The sequence below is a fragment of the Gossypium arboreum genome, chromosome 4 (assembly GCF_025698485.1).
Source record: "Gossypium arboreum isolate Shixiya-1 chromosome 4, ASM2569848v2, whole genome shotgun sequence".
Lineage (NCBI taxonomy): Eukaryota > Viridiplantae > Streptophyta > Magnoliopsida > Malvales > Malvaceae > Gossypium > Gossypium arboreum.
This window is the reverse complement of record NC_069073.1, coordinates 118797272-118824933: the sequence shown is the minus strand read 5'-3', so window position 1 is coordinate 118824933 and position 27662 is coordinate 118797272. Positions and strand designations below refer to the sequence as shown.

General features: G+C 32.6%; 2 protein-coding genes across 2 annotated transcripts; both read left to right on the top strand.

Moving 5' to 3' along the window:
- The first annotated feature begins 589 nt into the window (after positions 1 to 589).
- Positions 590 to 8470, top strand: LOC108464407 (membralin-like protein At1g60995). The gene is made up of 14 exons (XM_017764698.2): positions 590 to 1020; positions 1622 to 1684; positions 1802 to 2239; positions 2320 to 2401; positions 2822 to 2883; positions 2984 to 3078; positions 3243 to 3322; positions 4242 to 4325; positions 4730 to 4846; positions 5215 to 5300; positions 5436 to 5542; positions 6020 to 6111; positions 6198 to 6274; positions 7768 to 8470. Exons 1-14 carry the CDS (start codon positions 868 to 870, stop codon positions 8251 to 8253), a joined length of 2022 nt encoding a protein of 673 aa, XP_017620187.1. The 5' UTR covers positions 590 to 867; the 3' UTR covers positions 8254 to 8470.
- A 2839-nt stretch (positions 8471 to 11309) lies between these two features.
- On the top strand, positions 11310 to 26935 carry LOC108463868 (UDP-glucose:glycoprotein glucosyltransferase-like). The gene is made up of 37 exons (XM_017763842.2): positions 11310 to 11662; positions 11827 to 12270; positions 12388 to 12541; positions 12995 to 13166; positions 13762 to 13835; positions 14049 to 14145; positions 14225 to 14337; positions 14448 to 14563; positions 15146 to 15203; positions 15842 to 15994; positions 16103 to 16201; positions 16313 to 16471; positions 16654 to 16722; positions 17489 to 17577; positions 17705 to 17867; positions 18303 to 18437; positions 18534 to 18639; positions 18732 to 18826; positions 18944 to 19056; positions 19173 to 19383; positions 19589 to 19657; positions 19807 to 19949; positions 20286 to 20387; positions 21286 to 21433; positions 22810 to 22866; positions 22943 to 23073; positions 23211 to 23299; positions 23413 to 23762; positions 23855 to 23947; positions 24491 to 24555; positions 25042 to 25144; positions 25261 to 25419; positions 25516 to 25656; positions 25789 to 25832; positions 25923 to 26037; positions 26131 to 26283; positions 26375 to 26935. The coding sequence occupies exons 1-37, from the start codon at positions 11502 to 11504 to the stop codon at positions 26555 to 26557; spliced, it is 4926 nt and encodes a 1641-aa protein (XP_017619331.1). The 5' UTR covers positions 11310 to 11501; the 3' UTR covers positions 26558 to 26935.
- Positions 26936 to 27662: the final 727 nt, after the last annotated feature.

Here is a 27662-nt window from a genome sequence, read left to right as displayed (position 1 = left end):
TGTTAGAAATCAAGGTGGTGCCGCCTTTCACAGTGGCGTGACCACCCTGAACGTACCATTTCGGTAATTAATTTTTTAGGTGTATTATTTTAGAAAATTTTTTTATACTTCTTTAGTAAAAAACCCTACTTAAAACAATTGCAGGATTAGTTGTTTTTCTCTCCAATTCAATAGCTTGGTTAAATTCAATTACTAGTTCTATATTATGCGAACAGTTGTAGATTTGCTCCATATTCTCTAATACTTTTTAAATTTCGAGATTTCATTCTCTATGCAATCGGTAATCTATAATTGGATTTTTAGTAAGTAATATGTGAAAATAGCAAGCTGTCATAACATTACACATATGATAATTTTGGTGCATCAAATTTTGGAAATAGTAGAACTTAATGAATTTAATAGTCATCATTTGGTGATAACTGAAATTTTAAAAGTACAAGGACTAAACATGACCAAATTAAAATACAATATTTAAATTCATGACTTTTGCAAAGTACAGGGACTAAATCAGAATTTAACCTTTTATTCACACCAGACTTCTCATCTGGTACGACACTTTTATGCTCCAATTTGATCTTAGCTCCAAGCCCAACCAACAATACCCATATGTGCCAGTGTTGTCGTTTTCTAATGTTCATCCTCAGTTGTTGGTCCATTTCATCAACAAATTCCAAAAAGGAAATGATTAAAAAAATGGGATTGCCAGTCAAAGTCATGAGCCCATAAAAACATTTTCAATACCCGACAACCAGTTTTAGATGAACAACACGCAGAAAAAGGAAATTCTTCAAGAAAAAAAAAAAAAGCAAAACAATGATAGCTCGATTCATCTGAAATTGTGGAATAGAGGAAAAGAAAGAGAGAGATATGGATCCAGAGCAAACGTTTATAAGGGTTCAAGAGAGATTTTCTCAGATATTAACACCAAGAGTGAGAGTAGCTTTGGAGTATATCTATCTCTTTATTGCCATTACTTCCTTTTGTATTCTTGTTGTTATGCACGCTAATTATGTTCAACAGGTATTTCAACTCTCACCCGCCTTTTTTTTTTAAATTTTGTGTTGATTTGGGGTTGGGGTTTCTGATTTTGGGTTTCCTTGGAAATTGTTTAATTGGATCGTAATTGCTTAGTTGCTGTACGTTTCATCAAATCCTTTCGGGGTCTTTTATAGTATTGAAACTGGTTTAGCTTTGATCGACTATATATATATATTTATATATATATAGTTTCATCCTGGTTTAGTAATGTTCACAATTTCAATTCATGAGACGTCGTTTCTATGTTCAACTTGAGTAGCAGATTTACTTTCTTCCATAATCAAAGTTTGAGAAATTGCTTTGTATTATTGATGGTTGCCATGATTAAAACACCCTTTAAAGTATTTTTTTTAATAATGGAAATAGTTAGAGATGGTTCATTGTTTGTCACAATAACTTAGCAGAACTGTTTAATTGTTGATATCACAGTGCAGCATATTGTTATTTACTTAAGAATTGAACTTAGGATGGCAGAATGTGATTTTGTTTTTTCTTCTTCTATTCAGTTCCCCTTCTTTAAACTGCTTTTCTATACATGTATGGAAGACTTGAATGATTATGTTGCTTTTTTTTGCATATGAAGCCTGGATGTTCGAGTGAGCTCTCTGGAGTTGAATCAAATGAAGTCCAACTTGTTCAGATTAAGGTAGGCAATTCGATTTTGTTTTTACCGTACTAATGCTACATAAGTTTTTAAGATAATGAGATTTTGTTTAATATCAAACTATTATGCCTTAGACTTCAAATTTGTCCTTTGTTGTAGATAACCAGTGCTGGCTTGTGGTCACAAGATGAGTCTGAACCCCCTGTTGTAAATAATCTTGACATGGAAACTGTAACTGAAAACATAGAAGTTGCAAATGCTGATGATGATGGGTTGATGTTCTTGGATGCCGAGTTTTGGTTGAACTGGTTTAGTTCTGGTGCTAGGAAAGGAAAATTGGCATTGAAGTTCTGGAAGACTGATGATGAATTTATTGAGAAGCAAGCAGAATACTCTACCAATGGTGAAAGTTCTAAGCCAACTATTGATGATGCAGCTCTTAAAATCGAGAAAGAGGAGACACGTAATGGTTTCTATTTATTAGCAAAACAGACATTTAAAGCGGCTTTTGTGCACTTTGGTAAAAAGTGGTACAGACGTTTATCATTTGTTTGGAGACATGGCATTCAGATCTTTGGAAGTTTCCAGAAGTTGTGGGTGAGTGAATAAGGAAATGACCATGTCCTCATTACGTGGCTTAAACTTCTCTTTGCTGAGTTTGAACTTCTTAAGTGCAGAATATAACAGGTTTACATTTAAATCTTGATGTTCCTAAATGGTTGCGTATACTTCACTTGGATAGGCTTAACTCATATGCAGGTAAATCACATCCTTCTGTCTGATTATCTTTGTTCTCCTGCTGCAAATTAGGGTTATTCAAAGATATTTAATAATGAATCCATGGGTTTCTTAATGTGGAAAGAGTTTGGTTCTTTCTTGTAAATGGTTATGTTTCTTGCTTCATTGAGCGTGAGTATTAAAATCACAATAGCTGCTGCCATGTATGCAATTCTAGATTAATTTGGTACGCATTATATAACAATCTTCTTTGCCTGTGTGCTGCCAATAATTAGTAAGCCTATGTTCTGAGTGCAAGCTGAACTGAATAATATTTTACTTAATTGCTTTCCCACAGTGCACAGACACACACAATATGTTATATCTAAGTTGGTATTTTTTGGGTGTCTTAGGACGTGCAATACTTATAATTTTTATAAAATTTTGTCCTGTTGATTGTAGTGCATTGGCTTGAGAGAAGAAGTAAAGCATTTGAACCGACTTATCTCTATACTATGGAAAAGGTATTTTCTCTCTTGCTTATTTTTCAGCTACTGTCTTGGTGAATCTTTGCTGCATTCAAAGCTTAGTATCTTTTGTTTATAAAAAGTTCTACTGTTGCAGGGTTACTTCTTGCTGCCTGATGCAGCTAAGTCACGGCACAACATACGTACTGTTAATATTAGCATATCAGCCCGACATCCTTGTTTTGGGAACAGGTTATATTTACTGAATGTTACCATGTGCTTTTCCCATCTTCATCTTTTCTTAAGAGTGTATCATCTCATCATCTCATCAGCTTTATCATCTTGTTCTTGATCTGAATGCTGTGACCAAACAAAATAAAAAAGCCATATACCAATGAATGCTGTCATATTTGCAGGTGGCAGCAACTTCTAATCAATAGATTTGTTGGGTATGACACTATTTTGATGAATAGTTTATTGCATCAGCCTGGTAAAGGTAATACTTTGTTTTACAATATTTGATATAGTTCCTTGGATGTCTTTGTTGATTTCGTTTTATGATTGTATTACCTTTTCATGCACAGTTATCATTTTATTAGTCACTTAACATGGCAAATTATACTTCTTCCTGTTTGCCAAATAACAGTGATCTAATTCAAATTTTGTTGATGAAAAGCGAAGTACTATGTCCTGCTCCAGTTTTAACTTCTATATGAATACAATCTTTAGTGGAAATCATTTTAATATGTTCACTAATTTAGTATCTCTTGTGTAAGTCAATATTAGTGCTGAAAGTGGTCATCTTGTGATGATAAGCCAACTCCCCGCAGATCCTTCTTAATGCTTTCAGTCACCTTCTACTTAAATTGACCTTTGGCTGATTTGGCGTACCTTGTATGTAGCCTATTCTATTTTTGGAAAGAAGCGGTGAATGATTGTCACCAACTTTAAATGATGATCAACATTCAACATCAAAATAGGAGAGACTGTAAATCAATAATCAGAACTATTGATAAGAATTCAAGGAATGCCGCTTCACAATAATTAAATAATGCTAGTTTCCAAGTATTTCGAGATTTGATGAGCTAACAATGGAACAAACATCATGGTAGGACTTCAGTTTGGCTAAAACTGATCCGCTTCACAGGCTAAACTATACAGTATGCCTATTTTTCCCGAAATTTTTGTTAGCCTGCAATTTAATTCTCAGCGAAAAACGAACCTTCTGATAGCCACAATCTGATTCTCACAAGTCTACAAAAACAAAGGCTAAATTTAGAATATGCATTATGATGGTTGGTTTTGTGCATTAATTGGATCATATTGATGCATTTTGGTTGATCTTTTTTGCATTGTGAGTTTTGGGCTTATTTGTTGCTCTTTATTCTGTACACATGTTTGGAACTGTATTTCAGGTTATCTTTATAATTTTCAGACAAAGGAGTTCTATAATCTCACTTATGCACGAGAATTACCAGATGGTTCTGCAAGAGTTGGAGGTTTATAGTTTTAACTTCTTTTATTACATTATAATCTTTTATTACACAAGTTTGGCCATACCGCACTACAATATCACTTGTGCATGTAATGTGACCCTATTTATTTTGCAGTTAGTTACTACTCCATCTCCAATGGGTGTGGTTTTTAAGTATTTGCCCATCTGCACTTAAAGATGCTAACATAATTTAGAGCATATACTTGAAAAAAAACAAAAATAAAGATAGAAATAACAAGAATAAGAAAGAAAGAGATATAAATGGTGAGAAAAATGACACTCAGTCCTTATAACATGGCTAAGATGATAATATATATGATTGTCCTATTTCATTTCTTTATCTTGTGTTATCACAAGTTTATGAAATTTTCCTGTGAGTTATGTATTTTTTATCTGGTTTCAATGCAGACTATCTTGTCACCAAATGTGGTGTGCTCATGATGTCTTTGTTCGTATTTTTCACAACCACCATGTCAGTATCATTTACATTGAGGGAAACTCAGACTCGCATGTTGAAGTTCACAGGTTTGTTATATTCCATTTTCTTGGTAGGATATGTGACATGGTACAAGCATCTTGAAGTTTATCTATCTATAGAATTGTATCTATTTCATATATTTTTGAAGCAATTCATGATTAAAAAATGGATGCTAATTTCTCACCCTTATCAAAATCCTTTAAGATGAAACTTCAATTGTGGTTAGACTCTCTAGAATGTTTTTTGGTTTTTTGGTTTTTTGCCTAGAGTTCAATGAAGGAATCTCTCAATCAGATTTTATTGATGGATGAATCCTGCAACTAGAGGAGTAGCAGCACTTTCATATTGCTGTAATGCACCATTATTCCTACAATCTACAAATATGATTGGATATCCTTTTCTCAAATTATTGCAGTGCAGCTTCAACACCATGCTCGACATAGGCTTCCAACATTTCAGTTGATATTTGTGCATGTGATTGAATCACTTGTATTTGTACCGGTAGGCATAAATCATATCTCAAAATAAGTACTCTTAAAAGCCTTTTCTGATCATAAAACATATCTTAAATTTTCATTTGAATTTCCAAGAGTTGCCACTAGCTTCTTACAGAACATGCCATTGTGTTTTTTGCAGATTATGATTGGCATCCTATTTTTTCTGTTCGAGTTCTATGATGATCAGCTATTGGCTTTCATGGTTCTAATTCTGGTCTGGTTATGTGAATTATTTATATTAATCAGGTCTCTCTCTCTCTCTATTAGTAAAATTTGGGTAGGCTTGTAGGTAGATAGGTGCTATGTTGCTACAACTCTTCATTTTTCTTGAAGTACTCATGTCCAACACATTTTCGTATATGAGTATAACCCTCTAAGGACCTTCCAAATATGTGGAAAAGCTTTAGAGAAGTTTAACATATCCATGTACAAAAATATACTCATATCCAACATTCACACCCGAGTCTGAGTAACATAGGGTAGGTGGTGGGTACAGGCAAGCATAAACTTGAGCAAAATGGCATGTTCAATCTTTCTACCATATGTTGGGAATCACCTCACCTAGATGAGATGATCGTGGTGTCTTTTTATTTTTATATTTTGCTTTTTGATTGGGTTTGGGTTAATATGTACAATGTAAGCCTATGCATCGAAACACATTTTCTTTTTTACTTTCTAATGCAATACCTATTTAATATGATTGCTTCTGTCTCTAAATTGCAGTGTTAGGACTCCAATATCAATGAAGTTTTTTCCTCGCTTCTTTTTGCTCTACTTCCTGGTCTTTCACATTTATTTCTTCTGCTATGCTTACGGTATCATCCAATACTCTTCAAAATATCGGTTTGCTTTACTGGAATTTATTTCATTTGTCTGAAGTCTATATTTCTAAATTCTCTAGGGTTTTCTTATTTGGCTCTCTCGACTACTGCAGCATTTATGCAGCACCTTATTCTTTACTTCTGGAATCGTTTCGAGGTAATGATTATCGAACAGGCTGACAATTTCATTTACCGTACAATGATTTGGATCTCTCGTTATGCTACTAATATTCACAGCCTTATCTTTTAACCTCTTATTCACATAGGTTTCAAATTATGAAATAAAATTCCAGTTAATTAAATTTCTTTTGTCATTTCATGTGGATTTATAATTTAGTAATTGTTGACCTATTTGTTTTAACTTTTAAATAAATTTGAATTTCACTTTAATAAATTTATTTACATAAGAAGGAAAGATAAACAAGGAAACTGAGAAACACACATAAAAGGCTCAAATCCTTAATCACCTATAAAATAATGTCAAAAAGTATAGAACTTTAAATATTGTGTTTAATTAATGCATGTAATATAATTATATGTTTAAGAAAGTCACATAAGGTGTCATTATACTCGCAGAAAACTAGATTTTGATTAAGATGGAACAACCAAGAAGTACAAATTTCACATTCCAGCATCATGAAAATGGTTATGATTAGGAGTGATTGTAACCTATCTTACTTAAACTCGGGGGGTGAGTGTCAGACACGGACATGTATGACATGGGTATACTTAGTTTTTGTAAGTTTTTCATGTACTTTGAGAATTACACACCCATATCCATATCTGAATGTATCTTGGACACGGATATTTTAGAAAACATGAAGAGTCGGAGCAACATAGGTTATAGAATTCTCTCTAATATCATTTAATTGACTGATGAATAACAAATATGGATTGAAACCCTAAATGAACATTTTAACAAATAGATCATGAAAGGAAACAACAGTTTGATGCAACAAATGCAAAACAGCCTCTCCAATAAATACACAACCCGAAACACCAAATAGAACCCTATTTCAGCCACAAAGAATCCACACCAAAAACCCGAAAAAACAATTTCAGCAAATCATAGAAAAACAAAGCGGCTCTCTAGGTTGTGTACTGTGCTTGTGTGAATGAAACCAGTAAGTTTGAGAGAGTTAAGAGGGTGGTATATGAAAGAGAAACACTGGTGGTCGTAAAGAGATCATTGGTAGTGAGGTGAGTGTGATGAAATAGAATGAAGAGGAGTTAGAAAGCTTGGATTTGAGTCTGAGGGTGTAGCAGATAAACGAAAAGACTAAAGAGGGATAGGAAGAGCGAAGGAAATAAACAATGTATCTTTTGCATTTGCAGTGCCACAACATGCATTTATACTTGTTCGGAAAATTCATGTTTTGGTTTTCTGAATAGAGTTCTTTTTCCTTTTGTTTTGGAGTTTAATGAGTTTGAACAAATATGGGGAAAATATGTTTGTAATTAATTTAGTTTTACAATTTTAAGTTCGAAAAATTGATGACATGACAAATACCGCGTGCTGAAAATGAAACTGTCCATAATGTATAGGTTATAACACTGTTATTACTATCTAAGATCATGTTCGATATAAGTATGATAATGTTACACTATTCTAAAATGTTACATTTGTTGGCACTTATACGATGCTTCTAGGTACCCACCCTTCAACGGTTTATGCAAAACCGGAGGTCTCAGCTTCAGCAACATCCAGATTTCCATATCACATCTTCAACTATACTTGCATCTACTTTACACATTACAAGACTAAACACCAGGAATCCTGGCCCAGTTCGACCCGATCCGACCTCTATGCCAGGGTTGAGACCTGGATCTGACCAAGAAGTACCGGCAAATGGAGCTGGAGAAGCTGCTGGGCCTCGAAGACAGTCGGAAAATGAAAACATAAGTCAGAACGGAAACCCGATGCAGATTCCAGCACAACCCGATCTACAGCAAGCTGAAGCTGGACCTAATCCCGGAACTATGAGTTCATTCAGTTCATTATTATTATGGATCTTGGGAGGTGCTTCGTCTGAAGGTCTTAGTTCGTTTCTTTCCATGTTTAGAGATGTGAGAGAGCAAGGACAGGTTTATACTGACCCACCGCACGAAAACCGCGCAATGCAGAACGTGCAGTAGCCCCAGGTGCCGTTACAAAAGAGATGAAGGTTGGTAGAGTTTAGTGTTTTAGATGAATGTTGTATAGCTAATGTTCTAATCATATATAAAGAAGAATTTGCATTAATACATGGCACAAAACCAATGAACAATTCCAACTTAAAAGGAGGAAATTGTATAAAAAAACATAACTGTTACTTTTTGAAGTTTTATGTTATGTTATTAACTATTTGGCAAATGATGAACTTTAATATTACAAGATTAATATTCAATTTCTAAAAAAGTATTACAATGCAGAAGGATTGGATTATGATGATAATGGTTCAATTTTGAAAAAATAACAATGGTCATATTTTTATTTTTAAAAAAAATTGAATTAAATATTATTAAATTAAATAATATTTACTATGATGGTGAAAAAACTTATAAAATATATTTTAAAATAAAATGGAGTTCTTGAACAAGAATGGAAAACGTTTTTAATGAAACTAATTAATTGTTTTTAAAATAATTGGTAAGTTTTTAATAAAAGTAATTTTAAATTTTTTTAAATAGTAGTGGGATTGCAATTAAAGTATAATATTTTTAGAGGTTAAAATATAATTTTATCATGTATTAATTTATGATTTTATCATTTATAAAGAGATTAAATATAATTTTTAAGGGTTAAAATGTAATTTTATCATATATTAATTTTTAATTTAATTTGAATTTCAAATTTTCTATTTTGAGGGGCCAAAAAACATATTAGACCCATTTAAAATATTGGTCAGACTCAGGCTTGAGCATTCAAGGTCTAAACCTGGCTTGGCCTATTTTAAGTTTATAATATTTTATATTATGTTATTTTTATATATTATGTAATTTAGATCACATTAAAAATAAATCTATACTAAATATATAGTACTACTCTAATGTAAATATTAAAATAATGTTAAGATGACTATATAAAATTTTCAATGAATAAAATTATTAAATATTAAAATAAAATAAAATATTTTTAAATTTAAAAATAATATGGGCAAGTTTTAAATGGGCTTGGGTTAGTTTTATTTACAAATATGAATAAATTTGAGAAAAATTTTAAACTCAGATTTCGAGTTTTGTTGAACTTAAACAAATATAAAATATGTTAATATTATACTTAGACTCGAATCGACTCAAAACTAACCCGATCCGGCCCATAAGAACATCTATTTGCTCCCTTATACTTCGCTTTTATATAATAGATTTAAAAGTAAAAAAATTGTACACTACAATTTATGCTGTATTAATTTGGAAAGAATATGATTTTTGTCCCAATTAAGTTAGTATCATTTTGTTTTGTGTTTCCAATTTTAATTAATTATTTAAGAGGATAATTTCAATTCATCAATTTTTAAAATTAACTTTTAAAATATTTAAAGATTTTCAACTATTTTTATTAAATGAAAATTCAAACAAATTAAATCTAAAGAATTAATTAAACATCTTAATTCTAGAGAAAATAATATTATTAGAGTTTGTTTTGAGTTTAAAGTTCGATACAACTTAACTTTATATTTAATTGGAGCTCAATGTAGTTGTGGTTAAAGTTAAAAAAAAAGGCTTAATGCATAAGTTCGACGCTTTTTTTCTTTCTAATGTGATAATTGTATTTAACAAAAGTTATACATTTTAGTACCTAAAGATAATATTTTAGTTTCTAATTTAGATTTTAAAGTTGATTTGATGAAAATTTATAATTACCTAATAATATTAGCAATTAACTTTCATCAAATCAATCTCAAATTGGAATTAAATCACATCTATTGGATTGTATTTAACAAGTTAATCGCAAAATTAAATAAATTCAGAATTAACACTAAACTATTAAAAAATCATGAAAATTAAAACCTAATAATATTAGTAATTAACTTTCATCAAATCAAGTATTAACATTCAAATATTACTTTTGGGAATGAAAATATATAACTTTTATAAATACATATATTAAATTAGATTAAAAAAACAAAAATTACCATATTAGATAAAAACGTTAAACTCGAGTAACAAAGGATGAGAGAAAAATAGAGATATTCATGGGTCGGGTCAGGCCAGGTTTCGGTCAGACCTAAATATGATATTAACATATTTTATGCTTGCTCAAGCTCGCCCAAAATCTGGGCATAGAATTTTGCCCAAACCTGCTCATATTTGCAAAAGACTAACCCAAACCCATTTTAGGCCCACCCATATTATTTTTAAAAAATATTTATATTATTTTATTTTAATATTTAATATTTTTTTATTTATTGAAATTTTTTTATAGTAATCTTAACATTTTTTTTTATATTTACATTAGAGGAGTATTATATATTTAATATATATTTATTTTTAATGTGTTATAAATTACATAATATAAAGTATTATAAATTTAAAAAGGGTTGGGTTAGGCTGAGCTCAGGCTTCAAATGTTCAAGCCCGAGTCCGACTCATATTTTAAACAAGTCTAATTTTTTTGTCTAAATTTATTTTTTAGACCTAATATTTTTGTCCAAACCCTTCCAAATTTCGAGTGAGTCTTCGATCCTGAACGGATAAACTAACTCACGAACATGAGAGAATCCACTTATAACAATCTTCCATTACAAATTACATGCTTTAAATTTAATGTAAAATGATGTGATTCTAACTAATAAAATGGTAAAAGTAATTGGGAGATCCCTATATTATAGAGATTGTATCTAATTAATCTCTCTATTATTAAATAGATTAATTTAGTTTCTATATTATTAAAAACATCAAATGTCAAATTAGAATAGACTTAACATTTATTATTTTAAAAATATTATTTATTGTTTAACAAAGTTAATAATTTTAAAGTTTTTATGATTTTATAAATGGAATATTTTGTTTGAAATTAAAAATAATAATTTTTAAGATATTTTTACATAGAAAACGTTAACTCTTTTGGACTTAATTTGATTATTTTAATAGTATATGAACTAAATTGATTTATTTAATAATAGAGGGACTAATTTGATACAATTAACCCAAAACAAATACTTCATTTTAAAGTTCTAGATTTCCGAAAATGCCCTTATCTTTCTATACAAAGACGATAAAGCCGCCAATAAACGCCCTGCCTTGGTTTTTTTTTCCTTCGAAGTCTTCTCAGATAGTCGTCCCTCTGTCACTTACTACTCGTCGAAGTCTCGATCTCTAATTGCTCACCATAAATGTTGGATCCATTTTCTATATGAAACCATATAGAATCCAATAGGAAAATCTCCTTTGATTTTACCCCAATGGATACCTGTTTCAGATCTCGGTTTTGCATTTTGATCCTCCTCACTTGCTTGTTAAGTTCTGGTTTCACTTTTGTTGGAGCTCAAAATCGCAGACCAAAGAACGTTCAAGTTGCGATTCGCGCTAAATGGTCCGGTACTCCACTGCTTTTGGAAGCCGGGTCTGTTCCCTTTTCTTCTTATTGTCCTTACTTGGTTTATGATTCCCTTGTTGTGGAATTCGTATCTGTTGGTATTTGATTATTTGTTTATGTTAAATGTTATTCTCGTAGTGTAATTTTGGGAATGGATTATTTAATTGTCTTTTTTTCCCTAATTGTTACAGTGAATTACTTTCCAAAGAGTCGAAGAATCTGTTTTGGGAGTTCATTGATGATTGGCTACTTGTTGGAAAAACTGATAATGATTCTCATTCAGCTAAAGATTGCCTTGTGAAAATTTTGAAACATGGCAGCTCTCTTTTGAGCGAACAATTGGCATCGTTATTTGAATTTTCCTTGACTTTGAGATCAGCATCTCCTAGATTGGTGCTTTACCGTCAGTTAGCCGAGGAGTCTATTTCTTCTTTTCCGTTGTCTGATGATAGTTATTCGCACAATGCGAGTGGGGTTGATGATAGTGAAGCTGTGGGAACTAAAAAATTGGATCCCTTGCTTGTTGGTGTAAACCCGAAAAGCCCTCGTGGGAAATGTTGTTGGGTGGACGTTGGTGAGGAGTTGTTCTTTGATGTTGCAGAACTTCAGTCGTGGCTTCTGGGACCTAATGAAGTGTAATGTTGCTGTTTGTGTATATATGTTTTATTTCCCAAAACTATCTTTTTCAGTTTGGAACGCCTAAAAGTGACTTATAATTTGATTAATTGTTACTTTCATTTGTTGGTTTCCAGCAATGGAGACTCCTTTCAGCAGCCTGAACTATATGACTTTGATCACATTCATTTTGATTCGAATATTGCTAGCCCTGTTGCTATTCTGTATGGTGCTCTTGGAACAGAATGTTTTAGGGAGTTCCATGTTACCCTAGTTCAAGCTGCCAAAGAGGTTGCCTTCTCATTCTTTGATTTAGATTTTCTTTTACTCATAAGCCAGATAACACATTTGATTTTTGCTATATTGATAGTTCCTGTTAGTTTTATTGTTTTATGAACAATATTTATTCACATATTAACTGACAAGCATAATCTGAGATAAAACTACCTATTGCAATCAAAATATTCTAGACATGTTGTTTGAATTAATAACTTATTTGAGATTCATCTGGTGCTTAGTGGCAACCTTCATGATTTGTTTTGAGCTGACTCAGTATGATCTAATTGATTCATTTATATGCTTTGTTTGAATTACTGCATGCTACTTATCTGACTGAATACTATTTGCATGCAGTTTTTTCCCCTTACTAGGCTTCCCTTCATCTCTTTTATAAGGATTATGATATCACACTTTTTGGTGCAATGGCTGTTATAAATTCTCTGATTTACCTCATTTTATGTCCAGGGAAAAGTGAAGTATGTTGTCAGACCAGTATTACCTTCTGGTTGTGAAGGAGAAGTTGGCCTATGTGGGGCCGTTGGTGCAAGGGATTCCTTAAACTTGGGTGGCTATGGTGTAGAGCTTGCATTGAAGAATATGGAGTATAAGGCCATGGATGACAGCACCGTAAAGAAAGGTTAGCACTCTTGGTGGAGCAATTGCAAATTTAAAAGCCAGCACTTCTGCATGACCTCTGTATTATTAATTTGGTCAATAGGTTTATTTTTCCACGTATTATTATTTTTCCAATGCTTCTATGTTTTACGTGGTTATTGTCTATTTCCTTTTGTCAATTGCCACTATGGATCTTTGCACTTGGATTCTACTGTGATATTCCCTCGGTAGATGTAGCAGTGTTTTTGTGGTTGATGTTTTGGTTTATTTATAGCTCTTCTTTGCTTCTATTGTGCTCTCTAACACAAACACTCCTGTCTTGGAACTGTTCTAACTTGTTTGCTCTATGGCTTTCGGAAACTTTCAACCTTGATTAGTCCTTTCTTTTAAAGGATTTGCACTATATGAATACATCTTATCTTCTTTATGGTTCTCAATTGTGATTCAATAACTTGTTGGGAATGCCTATTGGTGTTTTATCGTAAATGTGAGTATCTCAAATAGATGCTCTACATTCATGGATTTTTTTTTGGTTAGCTTGCATGCTTGTTTGCTTCATAATTGCTTGCTTTATTGCTTTGATTGAGGTATCTAAGGAATTGAGGTTTGAATTGCAGGTGTAACACTAGAAGATCCTCGGACTGAAGATCTTAGTCAAGAAGTCAGAGGGTTTATATTTTCAAAAATTCTGGTTGGCCATAATTAACCTTCCCTCTTTTTTTCCTCTTATTTTCTTCCAATAAAGTTGCAACTGTTTCAGGGAACATTAGTTACACAAATATTAACTTAAAGGAGTGGACCTTTCTCCTTGGATAGGAGTCAACTCTGGTCATAATGATTTCTAACATAAAACTTGCACCTATTTTGTCCTGAAGTTAACATTTTCTTCTATTTCCTTTTGCAGGAGCGCAAACCTGACCTTACCTCAGAGATAATGGCATTCAGGGATTATCTATTGTCATCAACAATATCGGACACACTTGATGTTTGGGAGCTGAAAGGTACTTTTTACTTAAGGTTTTCTTTTTCTTTCTAGTTATGCATGTCTAATCTTGAAAATGCAAAATTCCCCTTAAACAGATTTAGGACATCAAACTGCACAGAGAATAGTACAAGCCTCTGATCCTTTGCAGTCAATGCAAGAACTCAACCAAAATTTTCCTAGTGTAGTGTCTTCCTTATCTCGGATGAAGGTAACTTCTAGGTGACTCTCTCAATGTTTAAGCAGCTGTAATGTTTTTAATATAGACTCCAACAATAAAGTGCCCTCTAATCAATTTTTACAAATTTATACATTTTTCAGCTCAATGATTCAGTTAAAGATGAGATAATTGCAAACCAGAGAATGATCCCTCCTGGCAAGTCCTTAATGGCTCTGAATGGTGCTTTAATCAATATAGAAGATATTGACCTTTATCTGTAATGCTTTTTCTCCCTTCTTTCTTTTGCTTCTCACTGAAGATTTTCTGTTTAGAATTCATGACAGTTTTAAATATTTATCTTTGGCCCCTCTATACCTGAAGATTTTGGCAATTGTTGCCAAACAACTTCTAACCAAATTTATTTGTTAAAGTTTAAAATAAAACAGAATAGCTTTTATCATGTAAATTTAGTACTTTCTGGATTAAAGTCAATTATCATCTGCTGTGATTTTCAGTCCTTAAATTTTGAATTCTATCACAAACCCTATCATGAAATTTTGGAATTAATTTAAAGAAGACTTTCTTAGAAGTAAAAACAATTTATGCAGCTGCATTAGGATTTTCTTGATTAAAACCTGATGTTTAATATTGTGATGTATTCTTTGAAAGCATTATACTGTTGAATTTTTTAATGTAATCCAGGGATATTATCACTGTGGAATTTCTTATTTCTATATTAATGCTTTTCACCCTTTCAAGGGTTTATATGCTTTACTTGAATTCCTTTATGCAACTTGATCGATATGGTATTACTTCTGAATCTCTGATATCATATTTCTTGCAATCAATTTTTTCTTAGATTGATTGACCTGGTCCATCAGGAGCTATCCTTGGCTGATCAGTTTTCAAAGTTGAAGGTTAGTAATTCTAAGTTTCATTTTGTTTGATTGATTAGTTAAAGCTGCTAAAAAGTGTTCCTTTATATCATATCCACTTTACTCGAAATATATGACTTTATTAATGAAATATCTGAATTAGTAACTTTTTTTTCCTTTTATTCACCTTCTGCCTTTAGTTGAACAAAGATACACGTTTCCTAACTTGTTCAAATAAGTTTGAAAATGCAGTATTTGAGAACAGAGGATAGTAGTGTAAATATTGAAGCAGAATGCCTAGATGTTTGTTTTATAGCTCCCTAGAAAATATATCTAATGTTTCTTTCAATCAGGATTTGGATAATTAATTTCATGTGAAGAATGCAAGAATGTAATATATAAGAGCCATTTGTTGTGGTAATCAACCTATTATGAATCTGTTCTACATTGCGTGTTTAATTTATTGTTAACAATTAAAATCAAATTGATTCTGCTATTGCTTACCCTGTTCTGCTATTTCTGACCAATTAACACGCTTAATGATCATATATATTTGATGAATCTCTTTCTTTCTAGTTTTTAGAAGACCTTCTATTATACATGAGCTTCTTATTGGGTAATTTTGGGATATATCTCACGCATCAGCCTCTATATTAACCTGTTGATTCTATTATTTTCAGCTCCCCCGTAGCACTATAAGGAAACTTCTATCAACTATGACTCCTCCTGAGTCTGATACATTCCGAGTTGATTTTCGTTCTGACCATGTTCATTATCTCAATAACTTGGAGGAGGATGCTATGTATAGGCGTTGGAGGAGTAATATAAATGACGTATGTTAACTTATCCTAGAATCTCCCTAAAGAATATGAAGGTTCTGCTTGTTTGAGCTTCTGTTAATGGTTGCTGGAAAGCATGTCTTCTGATGACATTTTGTGCAGATCTTAATGCCAGTCTTTCCCGGCCAGCTACGTTATATTCGTAAGAATCTGTTCCATGCAGTTTATGTTCTTGATCCAGCAACAGTTTCTGGTCTTCAGGCATGTTTTCTTCCATCTTCTGGATGATTCCATCTCCCTCCCTCTCTCTCTCATTTCATTCTCTTTCTCAGATAAGTTTTCTTATCATAATTTCCAACTGGAATCTTGCAGTCTATCGATATGATTACATCTTTCTATGAGAATAGTTTCCCAATGAGATTTGGGGTGATACTGTATTCTACACAATTCATCAAAAAGATTGAACAGAGTGGTGGCGAACTTCATTCATCTGAGCATGATGGTGAACTTGAGGATGATAAATCCAGTTTGGTAGTTGCTTAACTTAGTCTAATGTTTTCTGTTTTAACTTTTGTGCAATTTGATATTGTTATGCTGAACCATGGTTTCTCCTTAGTTATTTCAATACTTCATTCTGCTGTCAAGTATCATTGAGGTTTCTGGTTTGCAACTTATGGTGCTTATGCACATTGTTTATTGCAATTTCTTTGCAGATTATACGACTCTTCATCTATATTAAGGAAAACCACGGGATTCAATCAGCTTTCCAATTTTTGAGCAATGTATGGGTTTGATACGCCACTTTTTATGCTTGTAGCTTCTATTGTTGATTGGATGTAAATTTTTTTTCTCTTTAGTTTTTGCTATATTGTATTCCAGTGTTTCTGTGTTGTTTATCTGCAATACTTTCTGAAATATTATATGCTTGGGAGAAAAAGATGTTTGAGGTTAGCCTTGACTAACTTAAAACTTGTTATGGTACTTATTTTCATCCTACAAAATCATCTTTCTCTTTCAGCTATTGATATACCCATCGGATGTGTAAGCTTTTGGCATGTATTTTGCAAATCATAATAGGATTTAAACAAGTATACTTTGTACTTGAAATTTTAATGTGATGAGTCTATCCACAAATTTTTGTTTATTTTTTTATTTTGCTAATGACATGTATTGAACATAATACTTTTTTGTTTTTTGTTCCTGCTGCTGATGGTCTTATTGTTATTTTTATTATCTCTACAAAATGCCATGTTATGCCCTAGAATAGGAAATAACTTGTTTCTATACTTCGTAGGCATAAATGGATCCTTTAAGTGGGGGCGGGAGAGTGAGGGGAAGTCTGAAACCTTCTCTATATTAGGCTGAGATTACTATCTTTTCCACTAGGAAGGAGGATTGCAAAATTATGGATGATTTTAAGAACTATAATGGATGTATGACACACCTTGCATGATTCCTTTATTCCCTTGGCTGAATCTGCTGTATCACAATTTACTAACATGAAGCATTTGACAGTGTTAACTAAAACTTTGACGTACTTTGTGATAGATAAATCGATTACGAACAGAATCTGCTGACTCTACAGATGAGGCTCTTGAAATGCACCATATTGAAGGGGCATTTGTGGAAGCATTATTGTAAGTTTTGAAAATATTTGTTGACTTATACTGCTTATACATGCTGATCATATTTCCTCCTTTGATGATCCACTAATTTTGGGAGATTTATATTTGCTTGGTAAATCAATATGTGTTGTTTCTGTAGACCGAAAGCTAAATCTCCACCACAAGAAATACTGTTAAAGCTGGAAAAGGAACAGAGTTTTAAGGAATTGTCTCAAGAGAGCTCATTGTTTGTTTTTAAGCTGGGTGTCAGCAAGTTGCAGTGCTGCCTCTTGATGAATGGTCTTGTCTTTGATTCTAGTGAGGTACCTATAACAGTCGTTTATTCAATTGCGCCATACTTTCCTAACTTGTAGCTTTTTTATTATTTGGCGTCCCTTTATGTGTTATGGGCTTATTGACTTTTTGGGAAAGTTCTTAATTGGCACCTATATTTGATGAGCCCGTTTTACCAACCTGTATTTTATTTCTTTTAAATATGGTTTCCCTTGTAGAAAATTATAATGGTATGCTAGTTTCTTTTACGTTTTGATTTTGCAGATTACTTCTATGTCTTAGTTCCTTTGATGATTTACCATATCTAGTACTGAATTATTTATATGTATCTTTCTTCTGCCGTTTTTTTTTTCTTTTTTTTCTTCTATTATTGACTTCTATCATGATGATTTTCTATCTATTCATCATAAAGTTTTTTAAAATTTCAGTTCAAATAAATGGCCTTTTTGTGTTTATTTTGGCAGGATGCTCTTATAAATGCCATGAATGATGAGCTTCCCAGGATACAAGAACAAGTTTACTATGGGCAAATAAATTCTCACACTAACGTGCTGGACAAATTCCTATCTGAAAATGGTGTCAGTCGCTATAACCCCCAGGTAAAGTGTCATTTAGGTTTTATGTAACAATGCCATCTATATTTAGATATTGTTACTATGATATGTTTGTACTAATATGATATTGCTTGGATGTAGATTATTGCTGGTGGCAAAGTCAAGCCAAGGTTTGTATCTCTAGCTTCACCAGTCCTTGGAGGGGAATCTGTACTGAATGAAATTAATTACTTGCATTCTCCAGGAAGTAAGCAGACGTTATGTTAGTTATTAATTTCATTTTATTGTTTCCTCTAGTTATTTGAATTCTAAGATGTTTAATGACTTGATCAACTCCAGCTGTAGATGATGTGAAGCCTGTAACTCATCTTCTTGCTGTTGATGTCACATCTAGAAAAGGAATAAAGTTACTTCGTGAAGCAATTCGCTATCTGGTATTCATTATGGCATGACTTTTGCTTTCGTTCTTGTTTGATTGGTAACTTCTCATGGTATTATTCTTGTCATCACTATCATTATTAATGGTCTAGCAATTCTTGTACTATTACCAGATTCAAGGGTCCAAAAATGCTCGTGTCGGTGTGCTATTTACTACTGGTCAGGATGCTAATTTGTCCAATATTCTACTTGTGAAGACCTTTGAGATTACTGCGGCTTCATATAGGTCTCATAAATCTTAGTGTTTTTATGTGCTTTTATTTCATGAAATTGAATCTTGTAAATATGCTTTACACTGTTAACTCTGATCTGATATTACTTGCATTATTGATGCTTTTGCAGTCATAAGAAGAAAGTATTGGAGTTTTTAGATCAAGTATGCTCATTTTATGAGCATAATTACATTCTTAGATCTCCTGCAGCAGCTGAAAACACTCAAGCATTTATTAATAAGGTCTATGAACTTGCTGAGGCAAATGAACTGCCATCTAAGACTTATAAATCCTCTCTATCTGAAGCTTACAATCTGAAGTTGATCGAACATTTGAATAAGGTAATATAAGTTGATTTTTTGCTTTATAGGATGTTCAAGCTCTAACTGGATGCTTTTATTTTTCTGGTTTGACATATTTTAATCCTGTTCCAACCTGAGTTTCTCCTATAAGAGGGTTGTTAGTGATTTAGTCTCTGGATCAATGTTCATTTCTGTTTCTAATTCTCATATAGATATTAATATGTTAAATTTCAATTTTATCCAGGTGGCACAATATTTATATAGACAGTTTGGGATAGCATCTGGTGTTAATGCAGTCATTACCAATGGAAGGGTTTGTCTCATTTCTCCTGCCATAAATTGTTAGGATTATTGTTGGACTGATTCATTGTTTTCTGTTCCCATTGACAATCCAGGTGTTTTAGCTGGTTATGATACTGATTTAGTTATGCTAAATATCATTCTTATTGTTCTATGTGACAGATTACTTCTCTTGATGCTGGTGTATTTCTGGGTGATGATCTGCATCTTCTGGAGTCTGTTGAGTTTAATCATAGAATAAAACACATTGTAGAGATTGTTGAGGAAGTTAGCTGGCATGGCATTGACCCTGACATGCTAACAAGGTTGGTTTGTTTTCTGCTCTTTCTTGCTAGTCATCTTTTCCGTGATCCACATGCTCAAGCCAGCATATACTGTGTAGGCACACATAGGTATTTGGGGAATAATTTTATTAAGATTATTATGTACTTATCCCTTTGCATGTGGTGTTCTTGGCCCAATAACTTGCACAAGGTACTGATTGTGCTGATTTTGATACTTCTTCCTGATTGGCAATAGCATTTTTAAGTTTGATTGTGGACCTAACTTTTGTTTTTGTGGCAGATATAATGCTGTACTTTTCAACATTTTGTTTTTGGGCTAGACATATGGAGTTTTACTGATTTTATTCATGCTTGCAGTAAATATGTTAGTGATATTATTATGCTCATATCGTCTTCAATGGCTACGAGGGATCGAAGTGCTGAAAGTGCACGCTTTGAGATTTTGAATGCACAATATAGGTAAGTACTTCTAAACCATTTTGATGCCAATGAGGTTCTGTTCTTTCTTTTCCTTGTATTCTTGGCAGAATTTTTTTTTTCTCTAAATCATGATACAGTTTGTCTTCTGGTTTTCTTTTTGCAAGTTGATATCTTCATGTATCATTTAATAATGTAGTTTCTTCTGATAAATCTCCATATTTCTGTGCTATATATGACTCCTGAGATATTTACAGAAGAATAGCATGGTGGCCATAAGATTTCTTCAAAAGTTTAATCTATAGTTCAAGATTCGATTCCATGATTATTTCTCTTTTTCCTACCAACCTGACAATCTAGTCCACCATATTCCTAATTTAGCAGACATCTTTTTCTATGTTTAATCAATTATCGTTTGTCAACTGAATGGATTTGTGATCATCCCAATTGATTTTGAGGAAAGACATCAGGAGTCAGGACGAAAGTTATCATGCAAGTGGCCAATGTAGCTTACATTACCTCCTTGCCTTTCATTTCATCCTCTGTCAACATTCAACAATGAGTTTCTTTTTTTAAATCTTTACATACTGCTTTAGTCCAATCCAGTTTGAGCCCTTTTGAGCTTCTACATGAAAAAAAATGTAACATTTATGTTCTTGGAAACAAAATGTTCTTAGGTAACAGTATAATAAGATTTAACTTTTAACCTCCTTACTTTCTAAAATCCTCAACTTATGTTATTAAAGCCAGTGCATACTGGTTTCATTGTTATATTTTAAATTACAGCTATCCCATTAGACTTCATATTTATTGATTACCCATGTTTGCTGTTGATTTAATATTGTATGTTTGATTCGTTGTGTTTTTAGTCCTCACTTCTTTGATTTGTCATCCTCAGATGTCTAACTCATGCCCTTTTACCTTTTGAAATGTTCCCCAGTGCTGTTATTCTCAACAATGAAAATTCCAGTATTCATATTGATGCGGTTGTTGATCCTTTAAGTCCATCAGGACAGAAACTATCGTCACTTCTTCGTGTTCTGGCTAAGTATGTTCATCCAAGCATGCGCATTGTACTAAATCCCATGGTGAGTTAATTTTATAATCTTGGATGTAGTTATTATCCTGTGTTCCTGGATAGAAAAATTATTCTAGAAATAGAACATACAAAAGCATTGTTATTTAATCACATTGTACTAACACTCTGGGTGAGTCCATATTTGTGGTATTGGTTGTCTAGAATGTGGTGCTTGTGAATAGAAAGTCTAATCGGGGAATGGGGCAAGGTACATGCTCATGCCAAGGGCAAAATAGCATTGGACCTTGGGCTCAGTCCCTGTACAGGATGAGGAAAGGTCATTCCATGAGATCAATTTTAAAAAGAATAATAAAAATAGAAGCAAAGAGTTTTGACTGCATATAGCACAGGCAAATTATGTAATACAGTCAACCCTCTTTATAACAGCCCTATTTGTCTGCCCAGATTTTGCCTGTTATAGGGAAGTGGCTGTTATACATCTATAACAGCATGTTGTTATAGAGAGATAATCGTTGTAAGCTTACCTTAGAATTTTTATCGTGAATTTTCATCAAATAAAGATAGTGAGAATTATATTCAAAAAAGAAAGAAAGTGGAAATCAAATCAACAAAATAAAAAAAAGAAACATATAACAGGTTCATGTATTATTGCTTTTATGCATATTTTATGTTACATTCTTTCACATGATTAATTATAAAGTTTATAAATCTAACAAGTTCAATTAATGAGAGAGTTATCAAATTAAATTAATTAATTTATCATGAGTTACTAAATTCAAGTAATCAATTTATAAGTTTATGGTGTTCTAAACTCATAGTAGAATATTGAATTGATATCTTTAATTCCACTCATTGAAGATTATCTTCAATATGATTATTATATTTCATATGGTTATTAGATTTCTTCATGTGAAATTTAATCATTTTATTCAAATAGTATTTTAATTAAGATCATTTTCATTTAATAAATTATAATTAATAGGCTTACTTATATGAAATAGCTATAATTTTACTTAAAAATTTAGACCATAGAGAACTAATTTAATAGAGAACGTACTTCATAACTATGATGTTGCTCTTATTAGTGAAAAGCTTTTATAGAGGATTAAAATAAAACATAAAAAAATTGGTTCTTCTAGAAACTTGGCTGTTATAGAAAAATGCCGTTATAGCGGGTGGCTGTTATAGAGAGGGCTGACTGTATGACTATTTCATTATGATGAGAATATTGTGAAAATATCAGTAAACGTCACACAATTTGGGGTTATTTACCTTGAAATTTTCAGTCTTTATAATAAGGGTGTGCATTCTTCTATCAAGTTTTTAATTGAAGCATGATCATTTTTGCTTTCATTCTGCTCCTTGCTTGAAGTCCTCTAATTGCAAAATTCATAGGAAAATGTTAAGCAATTGCTTTTGTGGCAGAGTTCCCTGGTTGATCTTCCTCTGAAGAACTACTACAGATATGTGATCCCAACCATGGTATGCATCTCTCTTTAGAAACCACTCAAATTCGAGCACTCAAGAATGGTGTCTTAGCCGTGTTCGAACCTTGCAGGAAGATTTTAGCAGTACTGATTACACAGTAAATGGTCCGAAAGCATTTTTTGCAAATATGCCATTGTCGAAGACGCTCACCATGAACCTGGATGTACCTGAGCCATGGCTTGTTGAGCCTGTTATTGCTGTGTATGCTTCTTTGTCATTATTTTCTTCCTTTGTCTATTACCTTTCCCACTTATTCCATATGCAATGTTGAATAGTTGCAACATTACGTACCTTACTGCATTGACTAATCTCTCTCTTTATATATATAAATACATCAGTCATGACCTGGACAATATTTTGCTTGAGAACCTGGGTGACATAAGGACATTGCAAGCAGTCTTTGAACTTGAAGCTCTTGTTCTGACTGGTGAGTTTGTTTTTGTTTGGAAATAATGTGAAATTTATGAGCCTAACTGGAGTAGTGAATGAGTACTGTGTACATTTTCTGTTAAGACTTCAACTTTTGGGTGTGTAATTTAGGTCATTGTGCTGAGAAGGATCGTGACCCTCCCAGAGGTCTTCAGCTGATTCTTGGAACAAAGAACACACCTCATTTGGTTGATACTATTGTGATGGCCAACTTGGGTTATTGGCAGATGAAAGTGTCTCCTGGAGTTTGGTACCTGCAACTTGCTCCAGGCAGAAGTTCTGAGTTGTATCTTTTTAGAGATGGTGGTGATGATGGAAATCAAGAGAAATCTTTGTCAAAGCGAATCACTATAAATGATTTAAGGGGCAAAGTTGTTCATCTTGAAGTAGTTAAGAAGAAGGGAAAAGAGCAAGAAACATTGCTTATTTCATCTGATGATGACAAGCATTCAAAAGAAAAGGTTAGCTTTTTTGTTTGTAATGTAATTTTCCATCTTCAATTTAGTGCTCATGAATGACTGAGGAATCTTTGTGAATGTATGCTGCCTGGCAGGGTCATAATGGCTGGAATTCAAACCTTCTCAAATGGGCTTCTGGTTTTATTGGTGGCAGTGAGAAATCAAAAAAGAGTTCTGATAGTTCAGTGGTGAGCTCTCTCTCTCTCTCTCTTTGTTCATTTGTGCTGTTATACTTCACCATAATTTAGGATTGCTTGTTGCATGAAATGGATATAAATATTAACCTGTGAGAAGAGATCGGAATAAGAAGAAAGATGATACAAGAAAAGGGAAAGAATGATTGGCCCCTGAACCAAGGTCAAAATAAGTCTACAACAGCCTTGTGAGAGGGAGCATATAAGCTGCTTAGTTTTTCTTTTCCCTTTGATATTAGTTTCTAGGTGCAGCTGGAGTACAGACTTTATTATGATTCAGGTCTAATGATATGGTGAGTGGATCAAAATTGTAAATATAGCAATAGTTTGTGAATGTGTTTGTTTTCATCACCATTCAGAACCCCCATTACAGTTGAAAGATGAGTGGCTTTTAGTTTTATTTTCTAAGACCTTTCCTCCTTCATTCTCCTTATGGTATGAGTTGTGGGCACATCTACTTGTGCTTTATTGTTTGATATTTGTATCTAGTTTTGTCCTCAAAAGTCGTGGAATCATTGATTTGTTTTCCTTCCACAGGATCATGGGAAGGGTGGTCGACATGGAAAAACGATTAACATATTTTCAATTGCTTCAGGACATTTGTAAGTTTTAAGTCCATGCTCTTGGTTAGTAGAGTTTTCAGCATTTACATGTTTATATGCATAGATGTGAGCATGTGCGGCTGCTCATTCAAGTAGGTTTTTGCCCTTGATAACCTTCATCCTTGGTGTAATAAAACTGCTAATGTAGATTCTGTATTCATACTGTTACGTTGGTAAGTTCAACTTTGTCCAAAATATGTGAAACTTGTTTTTAAGTACATTTTACATTTTCCTCTAAGATACAAGAAACCAGACTTTATTTTCGGGGAAACACTCTGGAAGGTAGATAATATACTTTTAAACCAGTTTGTATTAAAATAGGACTTCTGCTCTTGCTGAATTTAAAATACTGTAATCTATGAAGTTTCTAAGCTCTTTCACACATTCCTATGTTTGATGATCTGCCTGTGCAATGACAACATTTTTGGTATATTAACATTACTAATCCACAATAATTTTTTACTTTTCTTTGATTGCTTTTTGCAGATATGAACGCTTCCTTAAAATTATGATTCTAAGTGTACTAAAGAATACCAACCGTCCGGTGAAATTCTGGTTTATAAAGAACTACTTGTCTCCTCAGTTCAAGGTTGCATATATCTTTTTGGCATTCTTTCCATCTTTGTATAGCACTTCTTTTTCACTTGTTAGTGTATAATGATTTAAAAAGCATGTCTAATGCACATATGCTTTCGGGTTATGCAGGATGTGATTCCGCATATGGCTCATGAATATGGCTTTGATTATGAACTAGTTACCTACAAATGGCCTACATGGTTGCATAAACAAACAGAAAAGCAGAGAATTATCTGGGCATATAAGATTTTGTTCCTTGATGTTATATTTCCCATTTCATTGGAAAAGGTTTTGTATCTTTTTTGTTTTCCTCAGTTCTTGTTAGACAACTGTACTCTTCTATTGCGTTTGTTGCCAATTTATTAGATGAAAATGCATGTGCAGGTTATATTTGTTGATGCTGATCAAGTTGTGAGGGCAGATATGGGAGAACTCTATGACATGGATATAAAGGGAAGACCTCTTGCATATACTCCTTTTTGCGATAACAATAAGGACATGGATGGCTATCGGTTTTGGAGACAAGTAATGTGCTGCCACCTGCAAAATTGACTTTTTTTCCCTGGTTCTGTTTCATTTCTTTTATCACCTGGTAAAGAGAACTGTTATATACGTGTTTAGTCTAATCATGTTCTCCTTATTCCTCTTTCGGTGCAGGGGTTCTGGCGAGAGCATTTGCGGGGCAGACCATACCATATAAGGTTTGCAATTACAATAAAATTGTACAACTGTGAATTTCTCTCCTTAAGATGGCATAGGCAGATAGATTTTAACATTTTGTACTTCTACAGTGCATTGTACGTGGTTGACTTGGTGAAGTTTCGTGAGACAGCAGCAGGGGATAATCTAAGAGTCTTTTATGAAAGTCTTAGCAAAGATCCAAACAGTCTAGCCAATCTGGATCAGGCAAGTTAAATTCATCACATCATCACTGACCATCTTGGCTTAATATACATCAACCAGTATATGATATTCAAATAACCATCATTACTATTTCAGGATCTTCCGAACTACGCACAACACACAGTACCAATCTTTTCATTACCCCAAGAATGGCTATGGTGTGAATCATGGTGTGGTAATGCCACGAAATCCAGGGCTAAAACCATTGATCTCTGCAACAATCCAATGACAAAAGAACCAAAACTTCAGGTAATTGAATATTCTTCTATATATATATGCTGGTGATTCTTATTATCTTCTTACCACTTATATATATATATTATTATATGTCAATGCTCAGGGTGCTAGAAGAATAGTTTCTGAGTGGACAGATCTTGACTTTGAGGCTAGAAAATTCACTGCCAAAATATTAGGTGATGAACTGGAAAACCCTGATCCACTACCATCACCATTATCATCATCACCTGAGACTTCTTCTAATGACCAATCAACGGACGATCTAGAATCAAAGGCAGAGTTGTGAAACTTTTGGATTAGGAAAAAACTAGTTTTTGATACTCAATTTTGCCAAAAAACCATGATAACATTTCCTGAGCTGAAACTAAAGCTTTTTACCATAGGGAAGAGAACTTCCAAGCTTTGCTAACTTTGGGCATTTTAATGGCAATTATTATATATGTAGACAGATACTTTTAAGATCTAGGAAGGAAAGAAGAAAAAAAAAATTTTAATGATATTATGATAGAATAGTTTCATACATGGGATTTTGTAATATTTTTATCTGTAATTTTTGTTATCTGTATTTGTATGCCTAGGATGAACAAAGGTGGTTTTTTATTACCTTACTGGAGGGGGCTATGGGTTTCCATGTATCCCCAATAAATTACTTTATTACATTTAATTTTACTCATCATTACTTGCCATATTATAATTAATTTAATCAGTGAATGAACAGTGTGGGAATTAACAAAGATGCGAAAATTTGATCCATAAAATTAGAAAAAGAAAATTGGGGAATTTGCCAAGAAATAGATATATAGTCACAATATTTTAATAAATGCCACCAAATTGTAATTATTATACCAATTCATGAAAACATATCTTTAAATAAATTATTTTTAAACCATTATCTAAGGTAGATCTGAGCTGTAGAAAAGATATTGATAACTATATTTCAACCCAAATTAGTAACCTAATTTGATCATTTATTTCATTTTATTAAAATGAGTTCTGTTAAAACTTAAATTGACTCCCCACTCTATAGGTATGGGTAAGCGTTTGAGTAAAAAATTTTGATTAAGTTTGAGTAAAAATTTGAGTTAATCAAGTTGATGGGTCTTATTTTATATCTTAATTTGTTTTTATTTTTTCTAAATAGAATTGAGTGAAATTGTTTGAGTTAAATTAAAAAATTAAACAACAAATTAAAATCTTGTTACAATATAACTAATTTTATGTTAGAGTACATAAATTTGAAACTATATATATCTAAAAGTTATTTAGATCTCCAAGATTATTATTCTAGAAATTTTTTTAACTTTTTATATATTTTTTAGATTTTTTTGAAAATTTTATAATTTTTAAAAATATAAATTTTGAAAATTATATAAATATTTTGAATTTTAAAA